This window comes from Rhinoderma darwinii, chromosome 8 (genome assembly GCF_050947455.1).
Source record: "Rhinoderma darwinii isolate aRhiDar2 chromosome 8, aRhiDar2.hap1, whole genome shotgun sequence".
Taxonomy (NCBI): Eukaryota; Metazoa; Chordata; class Amphibia; order Anura; family Rhinodermatidae; genus Rhinoderma; species Rhinoderma darwinii.
This window is the reverse complement of record NC_134694.1, coordinates 113,086,218-113,103,314: the sequence shown is the minus strand read 5'-3', so window position 1 is coordinate 113,103,314 and position 17,097 is coordinate 113,086,218. Positions and strand designations below refer to the sequence as shown.

General features: G+C 41.9%; 1 protein-coding gene and 1 gene segment (V, D, J or C); one reads left to right on the top strand and one right to left on the bottom strand.

Annotated features, from left to right (window-relative positions):
* The window catches only part of LOC142659868 (T-cell receptor alpha chain V region 2B4-like), a 35,173-nt gene extending 25,663 nt beyond the window's left edge, over nucleotides 1-9,510 (top strand). Inside the window, 2 exon segments of the V gene segment in view lie at nucleotides 1,486-1,800; nucleotides 9,371-9,510. Coding sequence covers nucleotides 1,486-1,800; nucleotides 9,371-9,498 — 443 coding nt within the window.
* Nucleotides 9,511-11,102: 1,592 nt separating this feature from the next.
* LOC142659867 (regulator of G-protein signaling 3-like) overlaps nucleotides 11,103-17,097 on the bottom strand; it is a 36,901-nt gene continuing 30,906 nt past the window's right edge. For all 3 annotated transcript variants that reach the window (XM_075836409.1, XM_075836410.1, XM_075836408.1), the window contains one exon: nucleotides 11,103-12,685. In XM_075836409.1, the coding sequence (XP_075692524.1) occupies nucleotides 12,506-12,685 (180 nt within the window). In that variant the 3' untranslated portion in view covers nucleotides 11,103-12,505. The remainder of the gene's footprint in view (nucleotides 12,686-17,097) is intronic.

Here is a 17,097-nt window from a genome sequence, read left to right as displayed (position 1 = left end):
ACAATCCGGCATGTCGATCAACACTCGTTTGCTAAACTCAAACAGAGCAATGATCCCAAGTATGGGGATGAACGATTGTGAATATGATCTTTCACCCCCGTACATTTCGCATCTTTTTGGCTGCACACCTCTTTACACAGGGGGGTGTCCTGCCGACAAACGACCATTTTTCTGGCCGCATAAAGGATGTGATCAGCGGAGCCTTTGCTCATTCGTCGGCTGATCCCTGCCCTGTACTCACGCTCACTTACCCTATCGTTAGCCTGTGTAGAAGGGCTTTACCACAAATTGAAGTCTGGATGATTGTAATGCTTCATGGGGACTGTGTGGTGGCGGAGTCCCTACAGTTCCATAATAGAGAGCCATAGGGACTGACGTATGCTGACATATGGAGCCTCCACGTGGGATGGAAATAAAACCAAGGGGCCACACGGCGCACCAATAGGGTGAAATCTGGTGGACAAGTGTACGGCGAAATGGTGTGAGTTGCCCATGTACAGGCACAAACCTAACGATATCATGGAATGGCTGCTGCTTGTCTGGCGATCTTCCGGCGGAACCGGTGGTTCACTATAGAGGGATGTAAAGAAAATTATCTCTTGTAATGTAGCGCTGCCATCAGTGGTAGAAAATTAGCCAAGCGGTCTATATAAAACAGTATCTTTATTCCAGGACAACGCATTTCATAATCCACATGGTTGTAGATTTTGAAACGCGTTGTCCTGGAATAAAGATACCGTTTCTACCACTGACGGCAGCGCTACATTAGGAGCGATCATTTTCTTCACATCTCTCTTCATTCACATGGGAAGGTGCATGTCACAATTTTTCCATAGGCATATGGAGGTAAAGTATAGACCCATTGATGTCAATCGGTGCCATATTACAGATCTGTAATACATCCATGTGCACGAGCCCTAGAAGTTTTAGACCTTTGTACCCAGAGGCGTAACTTGAAGCTCCTTGGACCCAATGCAAAATCTGTAACGGGGCCCCACCTACCATTATAATACTGGTTTCTTTAGGAACCAGAGCCTGGGTGCAACTGATACCCCTGCACCGACTATAGCTACACCATTGCTTGTACCACCAGAGATATAGGACCTCATCCATAAAAACAAACAAAAAAAAAAACAAAACACAAACTAAAAAAATGGAAAAAATAAATTTGTTTTGTCCATAGCAACCAACCTGATTTTGAAAACATATTTACAATGGACTGATGAAAGGGATCTGATTGGTTGCTTTGGCAACGCTGACATTTTTTGTTTGTTTTTGATGCCCATAACCTACTGATCTACTAATGCCCCATATTGAAATGATGGCTTCATTATTAAGAAACCATCTTTTTTTTTTTTTTTTTTAAATGATCCCAAAATTCTGAACTTTATGTAGCAGGTTATATTGCAGTGTCAGCTTCTTCTGGTAATCTATAGATCCTATGTGCTGCTATTCTTTATGTGTCTTCTATCTCACCCTCCGCAGTCTCCTCCTGTCGTGAGGTCATTCAGCATCCAGAATCCTTAACCGCCCACGAGGGAGATTTCACAATCATCAACTGCACGTTTCACAGCGTGGCTAAACAAGTAGCAGCCTCCGCTAAGTTCTACCGGATGCCGGATGATAGGAACCCCATGAACAGCTCCTCGGATGGGCGCATTATGGTGACCGCCACTGACAATTCTCTGATTATGAGCATCCGCAACACCATCATTTGTGACTCGGGAACATATATCTGCACGGTGAATTTCTATTATGGTGGGCTCTACAAGGGCAACGGAACAACTTTAAATGTAATAGGTAAGTCGTGAATAATGTCATAGTACATTTGGATTGAGTTCATCCATGTATTTGACATATTTTCCGTCTCCCATTAATTTAATTTTCATACATTCCTCCAGGATCCATATTTGTGCTGTTACATTTCTTTCCAAAAAAGTGTGAATTTTTTCACTGGTGGCAAACGTTTAACTTAATAAAATCTCTGATATCTAGTGGGTTACCAATATATTAAAGAGGAGCTGTCATCTATCCTGATTTAGTAAATACTTGTAGGGAGGGAACATATAGATATAGTTCGTGTTGCTGAAACATGGCCGGACTCTTCTCATTACAGGGGCTGTAAATCTACAGGGTTTTACACTGTTTTGGAAAGACAGGGCAAATAGGAAAGGCGGTTGTGTATGTCTGAATGTGTGAAGTGATATGAAGGCGGTGGTGTATGTCTGTATGTGAGAAGTGATATCAAGGCGGTGGTGTATGTGTGAAGTGATATCAAGGCGGTGGTATATGTCTGTATGTGATAAGTGAAATGAAGGCGGTGGTGTATGTCTGTATGTGAGAAGTGATATCAAGGCGGTGGTGTATGCGAGAAGTGAGATGAAGGCGGTTGTGTATGTCTGAATGTGTGAAGTGATATGAAGGCGGTGGTGTATGTCTGTATGTGAGAAGTGATATCAAGGCGGTGGTGTATGTGAGAAGTGAGATGAAGGTGGTGGTGTATGTCTGTATGTATGTGTGAAGTGATATGAAGGCGGTGGTGTATGTCTGTATGTGAGAAGTGATATGAAGGCGGTGGTGTATGTCTGTATGTGAAAGTGATATGAAGGCGGTGGTGTATGTCTGTATGTGAAAGTGATATGAAGGCGGTGATGTGTGTCTGTATGTGAGAAGTGATATGAAGGCGGTGATGTGTGTCTGTATGTGAGAAGTGATATGAAGGCGGTGGTGTATGTCTGTATGTGAGAAGTGATATGAAGGTGGTGGTGTATGTCTGTATGTGAGAAGTGATATGAAGGCGAGTGTGAGAGACATTAGAGGCTGAAGATTCTGAGGAGGTTGAAACCTTGTGGGTAGAATTACAAAGGGAGGTAAACACTGAAAAAATTACTTGTGGTGTAATCTATAGACCCCCCCAATATAACTGAGGAGATGGAAGGTCAGCTATATAAACAGATGGAGCGGGCTGCACAGGCGGGTACTGTAGTGATAATGGGAGATTTTAATTACCGGGATATTAATTGGTGTCATGGTTCGGCTTCAACTGCAAAGGGGAGACATTTCCTCAACCTGTTGCAGGAAAATTTTATGGGCCAGTTTGTGGAAGACCCGACTAGAGGTGAAGCTCTGTTGGATCTGATCATTTCTAATAATGCAGAGCTTGTTGGGAATGTCAATGTTCGTGAAAACCTCGGTAACAGTAATCATAATATAGTTACATTTTGCCTATACTGTAAAAAACAAACGCAGGCTGGGAGGGCAAAAACACTTAATTTTAAGAAGGCCAATTTCCCCAGGATGAGGGCGGCAATTCAGGATATAGACTGGGAAGAACTAATGTCAAATAATGGGACAAATGATAAATGGGAGATCTTAAAATCTACTTTGTATAATTATAGTGCAAAATATATTCCTATAGGTAACAAGTATAAGCGACTAAAATTAAACCCCACATGGATTACACCTTCTGTAAAAAGGGCAATACATGACAAATAAGGGGCATTTCAAAAATACAAATCTGAGGGTACAGCTGGTGCCTTTGGTAATTATAAAGAGCTTAATATAATATGCAAAAAAATAATAAAATCAGCAAAAATACAAAATGAAAAATTCTTCAAGTATATAAATGTAAAAAAGCCAAGGTCTGAACATGTAGGACCCCTAAATAGTGGTAATGGGGAGTTGGTCACAGGGGATCAAGAGAAAGCAGAGTTACTAAATGGGTTCTTTAGCTCAGTATATACAACAGAAGAAAGAGCAGCTGATGTAGCTGGCAAAACGACTGACCGGTGCACAAAAGAGACAAATGGAAACCAGGGGCATCGGCTCCGTCACCATTGAAATCAATGGTGATGGAGACAGAAATCTCTTGTTTCCGTCGGTGTCAGTTTGTGTTTGCTCAGGGTCCCGTTCTGACGGAAACCTCAGACGGAACGTCAGAACGGGACTCCAACGCAGATGTGAACAGAGCCTTAAATAAAATAAATGTACACAAGGCCCAGGACCAGAGGGGTTGCACCCTAGAGTTCTTAAAGAGCTTAGTTCAGTTATTTCTGTCCACCTCTTCATAATATTCAGAGATTCTCTAGTGACTGGTATAGTGCCAAAGGGACTGGCACAGGGCAAATGTGGTGCCTATTATCAAAAAGGGCTCTAGGTCTTCCCCGGGTAATTATAGACCAGTAAGTTTATCCATCATGGGAAAAATGTTTGAGGGGCTATTGAGGGACTATATACAGGATTATGTGACAAAAAATAAGGACGGAAGTTGTCAAACCAACCTGATTTGTTTTTATGAAGAGGTGAGCAGAAGCCTAGACAGAGGGGCCGCTGTGGATATAGTGTTTTTGGACTTTGCAAAGGCATTTGACACTGTCCCCCATAGACGCCTAATGGGTAAATTAAGGACTATAGGTTTAGAAAGTATAGTTTGTAATTGGATTGAGAATTGGCTCAAGGACCGTATCCAGAGAGTTGTGGTCAATGATTCTTACTCTGAATGGTCCCCGGTAATAAGTGGTGTACCCCAGGGTTCAGTGCTGGGACCACTATTATTCAACTTATTTATTAATGATATAGAGGATGGGATTAATAGCACTATTTCTATTTTTGCAGATGACACCAAGCTATGTAATATAGTTGAGTCTATGGAAGATGTTTGTAAATTACAAGCTGATGTGAACAAACTGAGTGTTTGGGCATCCAGTTGGCAAAATGAAGTTTAATGTAGATAAATGTAAAGTTATGCACCTGGGTACCAACAACCTGCAGCATCATATGTCCTAGGGGGAGCTACACTGGGGGAGTCACTTGTTGAGAAGGATCTGGGTGTACTTGTAGATCATAAATTGAATAACAGCACAATGTCAATCAGCTGCTTCGAAGGCCAGCAAGATATTGTCGTGTTTTAAAAGAGGCATGGACTCGCGGGACAGGGATGTAATATTACCACTTTACAAAGCATTAGTGAGGCCTCATCCAGAATATGCAGTTCAGTTCTGGGCTCCAGTTCATAGAAAGGAGGAAAAAATACAAAGAAGAGCAACGAAGCTAATAAGGAGCATGGAGAATCTGGGGCATGGAGAATCTAAGTTATGAGGAAAGATTAATAGAATTAAACCTATTTAGCCTTGAAAAGAGACAACTAAGGGGGGACATGATTAATTTATATAAAAATATTAATTTCACATACAAAAAATTTGATTCAATCCTGTTCCATGTATAACCCCCTCAAAAAACAAGGGGGCGCTGCCTCTGTCTGCAGAAAAAAGGTTCAACCTGCAGTGGCGACAAGTCTTCTTTACTGTGAGAACTGAGAATCTATGGAATAGTCACCGCAGGAGCCGTCACAGCAGGGACAGTAGATGCTGCAAAAAAGGCAAAGATCATTTCTTAGAACTAAAAAAACTCATCTCCTGTGTCAATGTGTAGAAATTATTCTCTTCCCTTTCTCCCATCCCTTGATTGAACTCGATGGACATGTGTCTTTTTTTCAACCGTACAAACTATGTAACTATGTATTGTGCCGTTCCTCTGTTATTCCACAAAGCAATTTATGAATGAACAGACAACTGGGTGTTACCATTCCCCTTGTCAAAGGGGCGTGTCCCTACAGTCTGTCAGCACTGATTGGACATTGTCAGTCTGTGTGTGACACCCTCCACCAACTGGTAACACCCAGCTGTCAATTTATTTATAATCTTCTGGGAGGATTAACAGAGGAACGGCACAAGGTAGAGATCTAAGAAATTATGATCCTGAATTGCTATTTCTCGGGAACACAATTATTTACTAAAACAGACATGTCAGGAGAGGAGACAGATCATCTTTATATGATGTCTAGTGGATCAATAAATATCATCCCTGGTATCTAGTGGGTTAATATAATCCCTGGCGTCTAGTATGTTATCAGTGTTAATATAATCAGATATCTAAACCAATAATATTATTATTCATCCAGAAGAAATCAAAATCTCGTAAATTAATTATATAATCCCTGGTGTCTAGTGGATTAATAAATAACATCCCTGCTATCTAGTGTGTTAATATTATAATTCCTGGTGTTTAGTAGGTGAACAGAAATATCCAAGGCTAGTGCCTTTATCATAACATCGCTGGTATCCATTGATTTCATAATTTAAAGAAGATTTCCAGTGGATACACAACTTTCCATGTCTGCATTCCCACCTGACTGTATTCCACACTGTACACTTTTTATGTATACTGTACTTACGTTTTGAACGGCTGCCTTCTCTGTGCTTTAAAAAAGCCTCCATCTTGATTCTTAGATTTCCCCAGCTTTCTCTTCCTCTCTGCTTTGCTATCAATCTTATGATGCTTCAGCACAGCATCACATGACCAGCTAAAGACCATACCATTTCTGCATGCTGGGGGACATTGTGATTATCATTCTCTCTATATTCTCCTAAATAAGCTGAGAAACTATACAGACAGGGAGGCCGCACTATATTCTTGTACATTACACCTGTGTGACAGGAACCTGTCTATCAGTGGTAGATTATGATAGACGTTTCTGCCCCCCCCCCCCTGTGTAATACTAGTGTGGTACAGGAACTGCTGAAGCCTGTGATGGGTGAAACATTGATCTCCATAGAATCAAGTAGAGAAGGCATGTCACAGAGCCGGATTCACACGGCTGCTAAGCAACCATCCTGGTCCGATATTTATTGAGATAACAGGTGAGAGGCTGACACATGGAATACCATAACGGTACACATGGAAAACTTTCGTTTTAGCTGGAGTGTCCTTTCAACCCCTTCCGGCTCCAGGACATAGCAGTTGTCACAGCTCCTTCCCCAGGGACCGATCGCGGTGGTCCCCACCGATTAGCCCCTTAGAAGCTGCGTTCAATAGCGGTCGCGGTTTCTAAGGGGTTAAAACACCATTGACGTCCTGTGACTTGATCACAGGCACCGATGGTTGCTATGGCTTCCGCCTATGCCATCTACGGAAGCCTAGTAGGTCCTGACAAAGGCAGGACCCATTATGCTTGTTGTCAGTGAGTAGTTGACCGCTCTAATACACTGCACTAGGCATGTAGTGCCGTGTATTAGACTAGCGATCAGGGCCTCCTGCCTTCATGTCCCGTAGTGGGACAAAAAATAAAAAAAATAAAAAGTTGTGTAAAAATAAAAACAACTAAGTTTTAAAGTAATAAAAGTAAAAATTCCTCTTTTTCCATGATCAGTCCTTTATTATTAAAAAAATAAAATAAACTATACATAATTGGTATCGGCGCGTCCGTAACGGCCTGACTAACAAAAGTATTTTGTTATTTATCCCGCATGGTGAACACCGTAAAAAATAATAAACCATACCAGAAACCCAATTTTTTTGGTCACTTCACCTCCCAAAAAATGGAATAAAAATAGATAAAAAAGTCGCATGTACCTAAAAATGGTATAAACCAAAATCGAAACTACAGTTCGTTACGCAAAAAACAAGTCCTGACACGGCTTTCCTGATGGAAAAATAAAAGTTATAGGTCTTAGAATAAGGCAACACAAAAAGTAAATGACTTTTTTTTTTTAAAAAAAAAAGTATTTTATGGTGCAAACAATTGTAGAATTGCTGTATTTTAGTCACCACACCTCAAAAAGAGAATAAAAACTGATCAAAAAGTCACATGCATCCCATGAAAACTACAATGAATTCCTCAAGGGGTTTAGATTCCAAAATGGGGTCACTTTTAAGGGGTTTCCCCTGTTCTGGTACCTCAGTAGCTCTGCAAATGCGACATGGCGCCCAGAAACCAATCAAGCAAAATCTGCATGCCAAATAGCGCTTCTGCCTTTCTGAGCCCTGCCGAGTGTCCAACCAGCAGTATATGACCACATATGGGGTATTGCCATAATGGGGAGAAATTGCTTTTCAAACGTTGGGGTGCTATTTCTGTTTTATTCCTTGTAAAAATTTTAAATTTGCACATTTTAAATCAGAAAAATATGTGATTTTCAATTTCAAAGCCTAATTCCACAAAATGCAGCAAAAAAAACCTGTCGGGTCTAAATGCCCACTATACCCCTCAATAAATTCCTTGAGGGGTGTAGTTTGCTAAATGGGTCGCTTTTGGGAGGGGCGGGGGTTTCCATTGTTTTGGCACAAGATCTCTTCAAACCGGACACGATGCCTAAACGATATTCTTATAAAAAGGCGGCCCCAAAATCTTCTAGGTGCTCCTTTACTTCTAAGGCCGGTGCTTCAGTCCATTACCGCACTAGAGCCACATGTGGGATATTTCTAAATACTGCAATAAATATTGGAGTGGTTTCCCTGGTAAAACCTTCTGTTTTACAGAACAAAACGGAAAAAAAAGGATTTTCTGCAAAAAAATAAATAAAATGAAATCTGTAAATTTCACCTCAAGAAACCTTCTAAATGCTCTTTTGAATACTTTGAGGGGCCCAGTTTTTAAAATGGGGTGTTTTATTGGGGTTTCTAATATATAGGTCCCTCAAAGCCACTTCAGAACTAAACTGGTACCTAAAAATAGGCTTTTGACATTTTCTTCAAAATATGAGAAATTGCTGCTAAAGTTCTAAGCCGTGTAACGTCCAAGAAAAATAAAAGGAGTGTTCAAAAAAAATTATGCCAACATATAGTAGACATATGGGAAATGTGAGCTAGTAACTATTTTGTGTGGTATTACGATCTGTATTATAAGCAGAGCAGATGCATTTAAATTCAGAAAAATGCTAACTTTTCCAAATTTTGCTATTTTTCACAAATAAACACAGGATGCATGGACCAAATTTTACCACTAACATAAAGTCTAATGTGTCACGAGAAAACAGTCTCAGAATCGCTTGGATAGGTATAAGCATTCCAGAGCTACTACCACATAAAGTGACATCAGATTTTTAAAAAAAATGAGCTCGGAGTCCTAGTGCCCAAACTAGGCTGGGTCCTTAAGGGGTTAATCTCTGGTGTCTAGTGGATTAATGATAATACTACCAGTCCTGGTGGCTAGTTGTTATATAAAGACTATATCTGGTATCTAGAAGGTTTGTATTATATACACTGCTGTCTAGTGTGCTATTAATATAGTCCTTGGTGTCTGGTAACCGTAATATTCTCGATGGCTAGTCCCTTATTTAATAATAATATTCCTCACATTTGTCCTATGCCTGTTGGGGACACAATGTTGGATGCAGTCACATATAGACTGGTGCAGCCAAAGGGCGGACTATGTTGGTGTCTGCCGTTCCCCGCGTTTGGTGCGGCGTTGCCAGGACGGTTATAGTAGGTGTCAGATGATAACAGTCCTCTCTATACAGTCACCTTTATATTGGACTGCTAATACTGTGATATGTTATATTTTTCCTTCTTTTTTTTTTTTTTATATTTACAGCATCTAAGCATGCGACTACTGGAACCGAAGAAAAAAGCCAGGCCCAAAACATTGTGGAATTCATACGGATTAGCCTCTTGTTGGTGCTCATCAGCCTCACTTTTGTATTACTTTGCAAATTTTGGTAAAGCTGTCCAATACAAAACACATTTGTAAAACAACTTGTTGAATTAAATATGACAAGGGAAGAGCTTATACATCAAAGGACAAGGCCGAACTAGAAAAAAAAAAAAAAAAAGGAAGGAGGGGGGCGGGAGCCCCTAAAAAAAACACCATGGAGTACAGGCAGAGGGGAGAGAAAGCAAATACAATTAAATTTGGCAAATCGCTGTTTCGGGAGATCCAGGGCAGCAACCAAAAAAAAACAAAAAAAACACAGAAACAGGACATGTGCCCCTTGTGTTCGCAATTGAGGTGGAGTGCTATGAATGAGTAAAAGTCCAGGGTATCAGCAAGTCCGGAAACTAACAGAATTGCAGAAATTTGCCAGAGAAGCCGGGATCTTTCATACATTGGTTTTCTACAAGTGTCAGGTGGTTTCTTTGAAGAGATGGGGCTTAAAGGGCGGTGTTAAAGAGGACCTCTGAGTAGAATGGAAATGGTGTTTTTATTATTAAGGGGGAGGGAAAGCATTTTTGTTTAAATAGGAGTTATTACAGAGGAGTGGGGGGTTTAAGGTTTCGCTCATTGTCGACAGCAGTGGGGAAGGGCTCCTGATGCAACCAAGTTGCCTTACATTTAGACCGAGGTTTGTTATACGGAGGAAGGTAAAAGTGGCAGATCTCTTAGAACAGTGATGAATTCTTAATAGATTTGCCACAGTTTTGATTGCATAGGAGATAAAAAAAAAAAAAAAAAAAAAAAGGAGGAGTCTAAGGCTATCTTCACACGGAGTATTTTGGGGGAGGAATATCTGCCTCAAAATTCCGTTTGGAATTTTGAGGCAGATATTCCTCTCCCTGCACGCCGATTCGCGGCAATTATCGCGCCGTTTTTCGCCCGCGGCCATTGAGCGCCGCGGGCATAAAACAGCGAGAAATACGCTTTCTCCTGCCTCCCATTGAAGTCAATGGGAGGTCGGAGGCGGAAGCGCCCGAAGATAGGGCATGTCGCTTCTTTTTCCCGCGAGGCAGTTTTACTGCTCGCGGGAAAAAGACGCCGACGCCTCCCATTGAAATCAATGGGAGGCGTTCTCGGGCCGTTTTTGCCGAGTTTTGCGACGCGGTTTCCGCGTCAAAAAACTCGGCAAAATACCCCGTGTGAACATAGCCTAAGGGAGGAATTGCTGGGAGTTTTTGAGGACCTTAAAAATATTCATAAATAACTCCTGCCAATGAGGTAACCCAACAGCAACGTCTTCACCAGGCTGCCCCAGCACATTCTCCGCATCCTCCGCGCTACCCGCGTATATTTCCATTGTCGAAATCTCACGAGACTTCATATACACTAACAGGTCATCTTACTTGGTGTCAATTGTAGTCTGAGCAGTAGCGGGAGGTACGTACTGAGCCAAATACAAAGCCCACACCTTCCCAAATCCATCGTTCTTGCCTCCGGGAAAGGACAAAAATGAGAAACCGATTTCTTTTAACCCTTTGCATTGCAATTTGTAACCGAATAACCTCCAGGATGAGGATAATATCCAGGCAAGTGTTCTAAAGAACTGGACGGACTCATGTAGTGAATGGATAAATCAGACTGTACGGGAAATGAACACACGGACGCACGGGCGAATACTGCATATCTTTATTCAGTGCTTAAGACTAATTACATATTTACTCATAAAAAAAACAATAAGACTTTATCAACCGAAGAACCACATTTTTTTTCCTGATTTCATACTTATAGCCACAAAAAAAAAAAAAGATGTACAATACTTTACAGGTCTCAAGCACGGAAGTCATGAGGGAACGTAGCGGGCCGTAACAAAAGAGTAATGTACACAGGGCCTCTCTGACTAGAAAAGGAACCTCAAAATGGCGGACACTTCTTTAACATGGTGACTACAGACACATGAACCAATTAAAATACAGATAAAATGGACGACGCTTAGGAGGTGAATGCTATGTGGGCCATATTTACCACGGCCACTGAAACGGAGGCAGCAACGTGCATAATAGTGATGAGGGAGAGGGAAATGGCTTCAGTGCATCAATATGGAGGCTTTTAAGATGGCAGAAAAGGCGCAAAAGGTATTAACAGTGCAAAGAAAAAAGGAGCAAGGCTTTTAAGGTTATCCATACGGTTACGAGGTGTAACTATTTTTGGGGGCAGAAGGAGCAGTGCTTTGAGCCATCCATTTACCATGCATGCCCTTCCAAAAATTTACTCCTTACATTAGGAGTTCAAAAGGACGGCTCGTGTGACATCATTGTTCAAAATGGCTGACTCCCATCAACTGGAATACTATGATGTATGGATCGTCAAAAAGGCTGCCGCATGACAAGCTCAGATTTTGAGAAATGGTTATTTTAGCAGAATTACCCTTCTGTCAGTATAAAAAAAAATTCAAATTGGAAACGGAAATGTTACCCCAGCAAACCCCAGAAAAGGGATAAGCCTTTGGAATAGTCTAACAAGAATCAATACGAGATGGCTTAAGAGAAAATCAATAGTGTTCAAAAATGGCCAATGTGACATGCTTGGGGCCTACATCTGTGGCCAATGTCAAGCCAACATGGCAAAAGCAGATTTCTGCTGGTCTATTAAAAATATCAGATGGCTCTGCATATATCCATTAGTGTTCAGGTTAGCCAACACTATCACAGACAACAAGCGCTGACATCACGGACTCCATCTTGAATCAAAATGGTCATTTCTGACTCCTTTCTGATTCAAAATGGCTAAAAGGCAAAAAGCTCTACAGTTCGAAAATGGCTTAGCCTAGCAGGTTACGGCATAGAACCATTTTGGCCCATTCTGGATTAAAATGGGGCATACGTCAAGAGATACTCATTGATCAAAATGGCCACTCCTGACAGGCTTTGGCATCACTGACCACCTTGATACGGGTCATGCAGTCCTTCAAAATGACCTTTCAAAGTTGGTCCATTCAAGTTCTGAAAGCCTGGTGCCGTAGCGGTGGGCCAGGCTGACTTCTTTTCATCCCCTTGGTCACCATTCTTTTCTCCTCCCTCAGCATGCCCCATTAGGAGGGTGGAGCATGCTCTGATAGAGATCAGAGCGCAGGAACCGGGGAAAGGAGTCTCGCTCCATTAGGCCGTAGATCCTGCGTTGGGCCTCATCAAAGGCTGTACGCGTTGGGAGAAGAAGGTTGTGTTCAGTCAACTCTCTTGTGCTAGCATCTAGATTGACCTGGAAGGAACAAAATAGAAGACCAAGAACAGATAAGACAAGGCGAGATTGAGAATGTTCATCCTTAAAAGATAACTCCATTCAGGAGCGTACATAAAAAGGTATGGGGGCCCCAAAGCAAAAATTAAAATAGGGCCCTCTTCTGATGCTTGTTAACACAGCCACATGGGACAGGGGGTCTTGGTGCTTGTTTGCCCCCATCTCCTTTCCATGATCCTTGGTTAAATCCCCTGACCCTTGTTTGTTAATGTTGTATGGCCTGTGGAGAGGGGATCCCTGAACAAGATCTCACCACAAATACGGGATGCAACCAACTCCAGCACGGCCACCCTCTCCAGGAGCCCCGTAGCATCCATTATCTCCATGACAGATATTTTCCCACACCGGTGAGTGTCAGACCCCACCACTTTAGGTTATTTCTATCTTCCTTTTACAGGCTTTACTTGGCTAAAGCACAGTCATGTGATAATCAAGCTCCACCCTCCTTTTCTGAACCCAAAGTTTTCCTGGATCAATTTAACGTAAAAACCATTATCATATTTTGCCATTAACCTCTTGTGGTCCGGCATTCCAAAACTTGATTCCTCTTACTGTAAAGAACCCTTTCCTATATTGATGAGGGCACTGCTTTTTCTTCACATATACATGATGTCCTCTGGACCTTTGTACATTGCATGGAATTAATAGTTCATTTTCTTGCCTTTTATTAGAGCGACTTCCTAACCTATAACCCAGTTGCCCTTCTTTGAACCCCCTCCACCTCTTCTATACACTTTTTAGTGTGTTTAGCCCAGTGCACCCATATTCAAGATGAGGCCTTCTAGGCGATCTATAGAGGGTAACCCAAGATAACAGAAATCCAGCATGAAAGATTACTATCCTATAGGATACATATAAGGTCTCTCCTGGGAAATAATACAAATAAGGGCTCGGCCATATCTGGTAGATGCTTTCTTTAAAATGTATTGCCATGAGCAGTTACTTTTGTCCTCTGTAATACCATCATAAAACCGTTGACGACAATTTATTACTAAATGCAAACAGCATCTACAACCGAGATAAAACAAAATAAAAAAAGAAGGTTGGCACTTAAGGCTCCGGAACAACAATACCCTGGTGCCAGAACCATGACACTCCAGGTTACAGGACCGTGCCCCGATACCTGCCGGCCCTGGTGTCTCATATTTTGGGATAAAAGGTTTTAAAGAGCCATTCTAAAAGGCCCTATTACACGGTCCGACGAGGGCCGTGTAAACAAGAGCTGATCTACGAGACAGCCCGTTGATCGGCGCTCGTTTGCTCCTTTCACAGGGAGTTATGTATGGGGACGAGCGATCGTTACTTTGATCGCTCGTCTCCATACATTTGTGTCATGTCGGCAGGGAGACGTGCTGCCGACAACGATAATATTTTATGCTGCCTAAACGATACAATCATCTGATGAATGAGCGTTTGCTCATTGATCGGCTGATCGTTGCCCTGTTTACACCGGGAAATTATCGAGAATGAGCGTTTTGTGAACGTTTGTTTAGCCCCCGAGGTAAAAATGGCCCAGATAACAACAAAAAAATAAAAATTGTTCAGCATTTTGGAAATTTTCACCTAAAGAAGCAGTTTTCAATCTTTGCAAGGGATAATTTGTTCTAGAACCGTGACACAGGGGAGTTCTAAAGCAATAACATACTGACACTTGGGGGTCCTAGAGCACTGAAACGCTGGGAATCTAGAGCAATGGCACATTGACACTTGGGGGCTCTAGAACACTGACACACGGGGTTCTAGAGCAATGACATACTGACATTTGGGGTTCTAGAACAATGACACGCTGACACTTGGGGGTGTATAACAAAGGCAAGCCAAAATTAGAATTCCTAACAATGGCACACGACATACCTACAAATTGGCAGCTTGGAAGGTAAGTGTGGAAACACTAATTATTTGGGTGCGCCAAACAATTATACAAGGGTGTTCATACCCAAGAAGCAACCCATGGGACCGATGATACGGGGTCCGGCTCAGCTAGCCCCATCGCCATATCACAACAATATTAGTAAACAAGGGAGGGAAAAACAGCAAAAAGGTCATGCGACCCTTCTCTACTTTAGGGAATTGAGGGGTGGGGCAACAAGCTATAATGTCCCAAGAGTATGATGGCATTAACCAGAAACAGGAGAGTATGTGGCGGTTGTATAATGTATTTGCATCTTCTTTTTTTTTTGGCGCATTTTACTTAAAAATAGTGTCTTAATGGCTGTGTGACGTAATAACTATTTGTGCCATGCAGTAAAAAGTGGGCGTGGCTTACTGTTGGTCGGGATTTATACACCGTAATAAAATGGGTCGCAGATGGGGGAGGGGGGAACGCATCTCAAATTCACACAACCTGGGTAGGAAAAGTGGCCCAATTTTAGCTAGTGTGATAATTAAAGTGGACCTATCACCAGGGGATCATCATATTTTTTTAATTGAAAAATAGTTAGCCCCAACTAAAAACAATTATCTAAATAGAACTAGTAAAAAAATAAAAATAATGTTGAGAAAATGGAAAAAAATAAAAGGTGTGCCCAAATTAAGCCAATAGGCCGACTCCCCTCAGTAGTCAGTGCCGATTCCTGTCTAGCTGATCCAGTCATGCCCAGCGCATCTTCCCATAAACCCCAGTGGCATATTGTGTCAAAATGCGAGATCCTGCTAGTTATTGCAAGATCGCGTAGCCCTGACTTATATAGAACGGCTACATACAGCGCTCTTTTAACGCTGTATGTATATTATATCTATTCAGAATTGCTATAGACTGTGCTCATTTTAGTCAAAGCCGCGAGATCTTTAGATAATTAGCAAGATCTCACATTTTTATACTGTATGCCGCTGTGGTTTATGGTAAGATGTGCCTGGCCATGGCAACAAAATCATGCCAATCCTGCCCGGTTGTCACAATGCCACGGTTAGCACAGGCTTCGGCCTAGTAGAGGACCATGAATAATCTCTAAAATAGCGGCATCCAGGTGTAAGCAGGTCCCATCTTTCGTGATACTTGCGCAGGGCCATGTTTTCCCCCCTGACATAGTAATATTACATAGAGACCTGAGCAGGAGGTGCAGTGAATTTTCATTGCCTCGGAAAGCGCGATGACTAAGGTCTGTTTGCCTGAAACGCGTGAAGCCTTCACAGATCTCTCCGTCTATATTCTCTACCATCTATTTTCTGCTGTTTTTACACCATATGAGATGGAAATAAAGATCCAAAACAGGAAATCTAATTGGAGTATTGGAAACGTGTGAGCCGCATTTGTTATATAAGCCATGGAGGCTTATAAAAAGCTGGTCTACAATTAGATTATTTTAACGCATTCAACGGGTGGAGGGGAATATCTAAGAAATACAGGACTGTCTTTGTATTTACTTCCTATGCTTTTTAGTCACAGATTTCTGTCATTTCTGAGAGGGTTCTTATGATGAACTGAACTGCAATAAAAATATACATAGTAAAAACAGTGTATGCCTCACGCGTTTTTTATCTATCTCGCTTAAAGAGAACCTTCACCTGCCCATACATGTGCAGCATATAATAGGCAGGGCTGTACAAACCGGTCTCACTATAAATTTTTTCCTATCTTTCACCGTTATTTAGATATCGGTGGCGTTACATTTGGCGCCCGATATTTAAATAACCCCCTTAACGGTCAATGGGGCGTGTAATTGGCAAGGGGGCGTGTAACATCGCTGTGACACTGTCCAATCAGCTACAGACAGTGTCACAGCAAGAGCTGAAGAGAGGAGAGGGTGTGCACGCACGCGCAGCTCCGCCGCCAGAAAGGAACAGAAGAGGAGAAGAAAAATGACAATTCTTCTTCTTCTGTTCCACGGTGGCGGGAGTATCTTCGGCAGTGGCATCGGAGCCGTGCTCTCACTCTCCTCTCTTCAGCTCTTGCTGTGACACTGTCCGTAGCTGATTGGACAGTGTCACAGCGATGTAACACGCCCCCTTGCCAATTACACGCCCCATTGACAGTTCAGGGGGTTATTTAAATATCGGGCGCTAAATAGAACGGCACCGATATCTAAATAATGGAGAAAGATAGGAAAAAAATGTATAGTGAGACAGGGTTGGTGCAGCCCTGCCTATTATATGCTGCACATGTATGGGCAGGTGAAAGGTTCTCTTTAAATATCTTAGTTCTATTTATCTTACAGATAGGAGATATATAGGAATTTTATAGATGTGAAAAATATAAAGGATATAGATTTGAGGGGATATAGATAAATATGAGAGAAAGATCGATATAGATATCAGCCATCTCTTCTATTAATTTTTTCTCCTATCCATCCCTATCTCTCTCCAGCTCTCTCTCTCTCTCAGCTCTCTCTCTCTCAGCTCGCTCTCTCTCTCTCAGCTCGCTCTCTCTCTCTCAG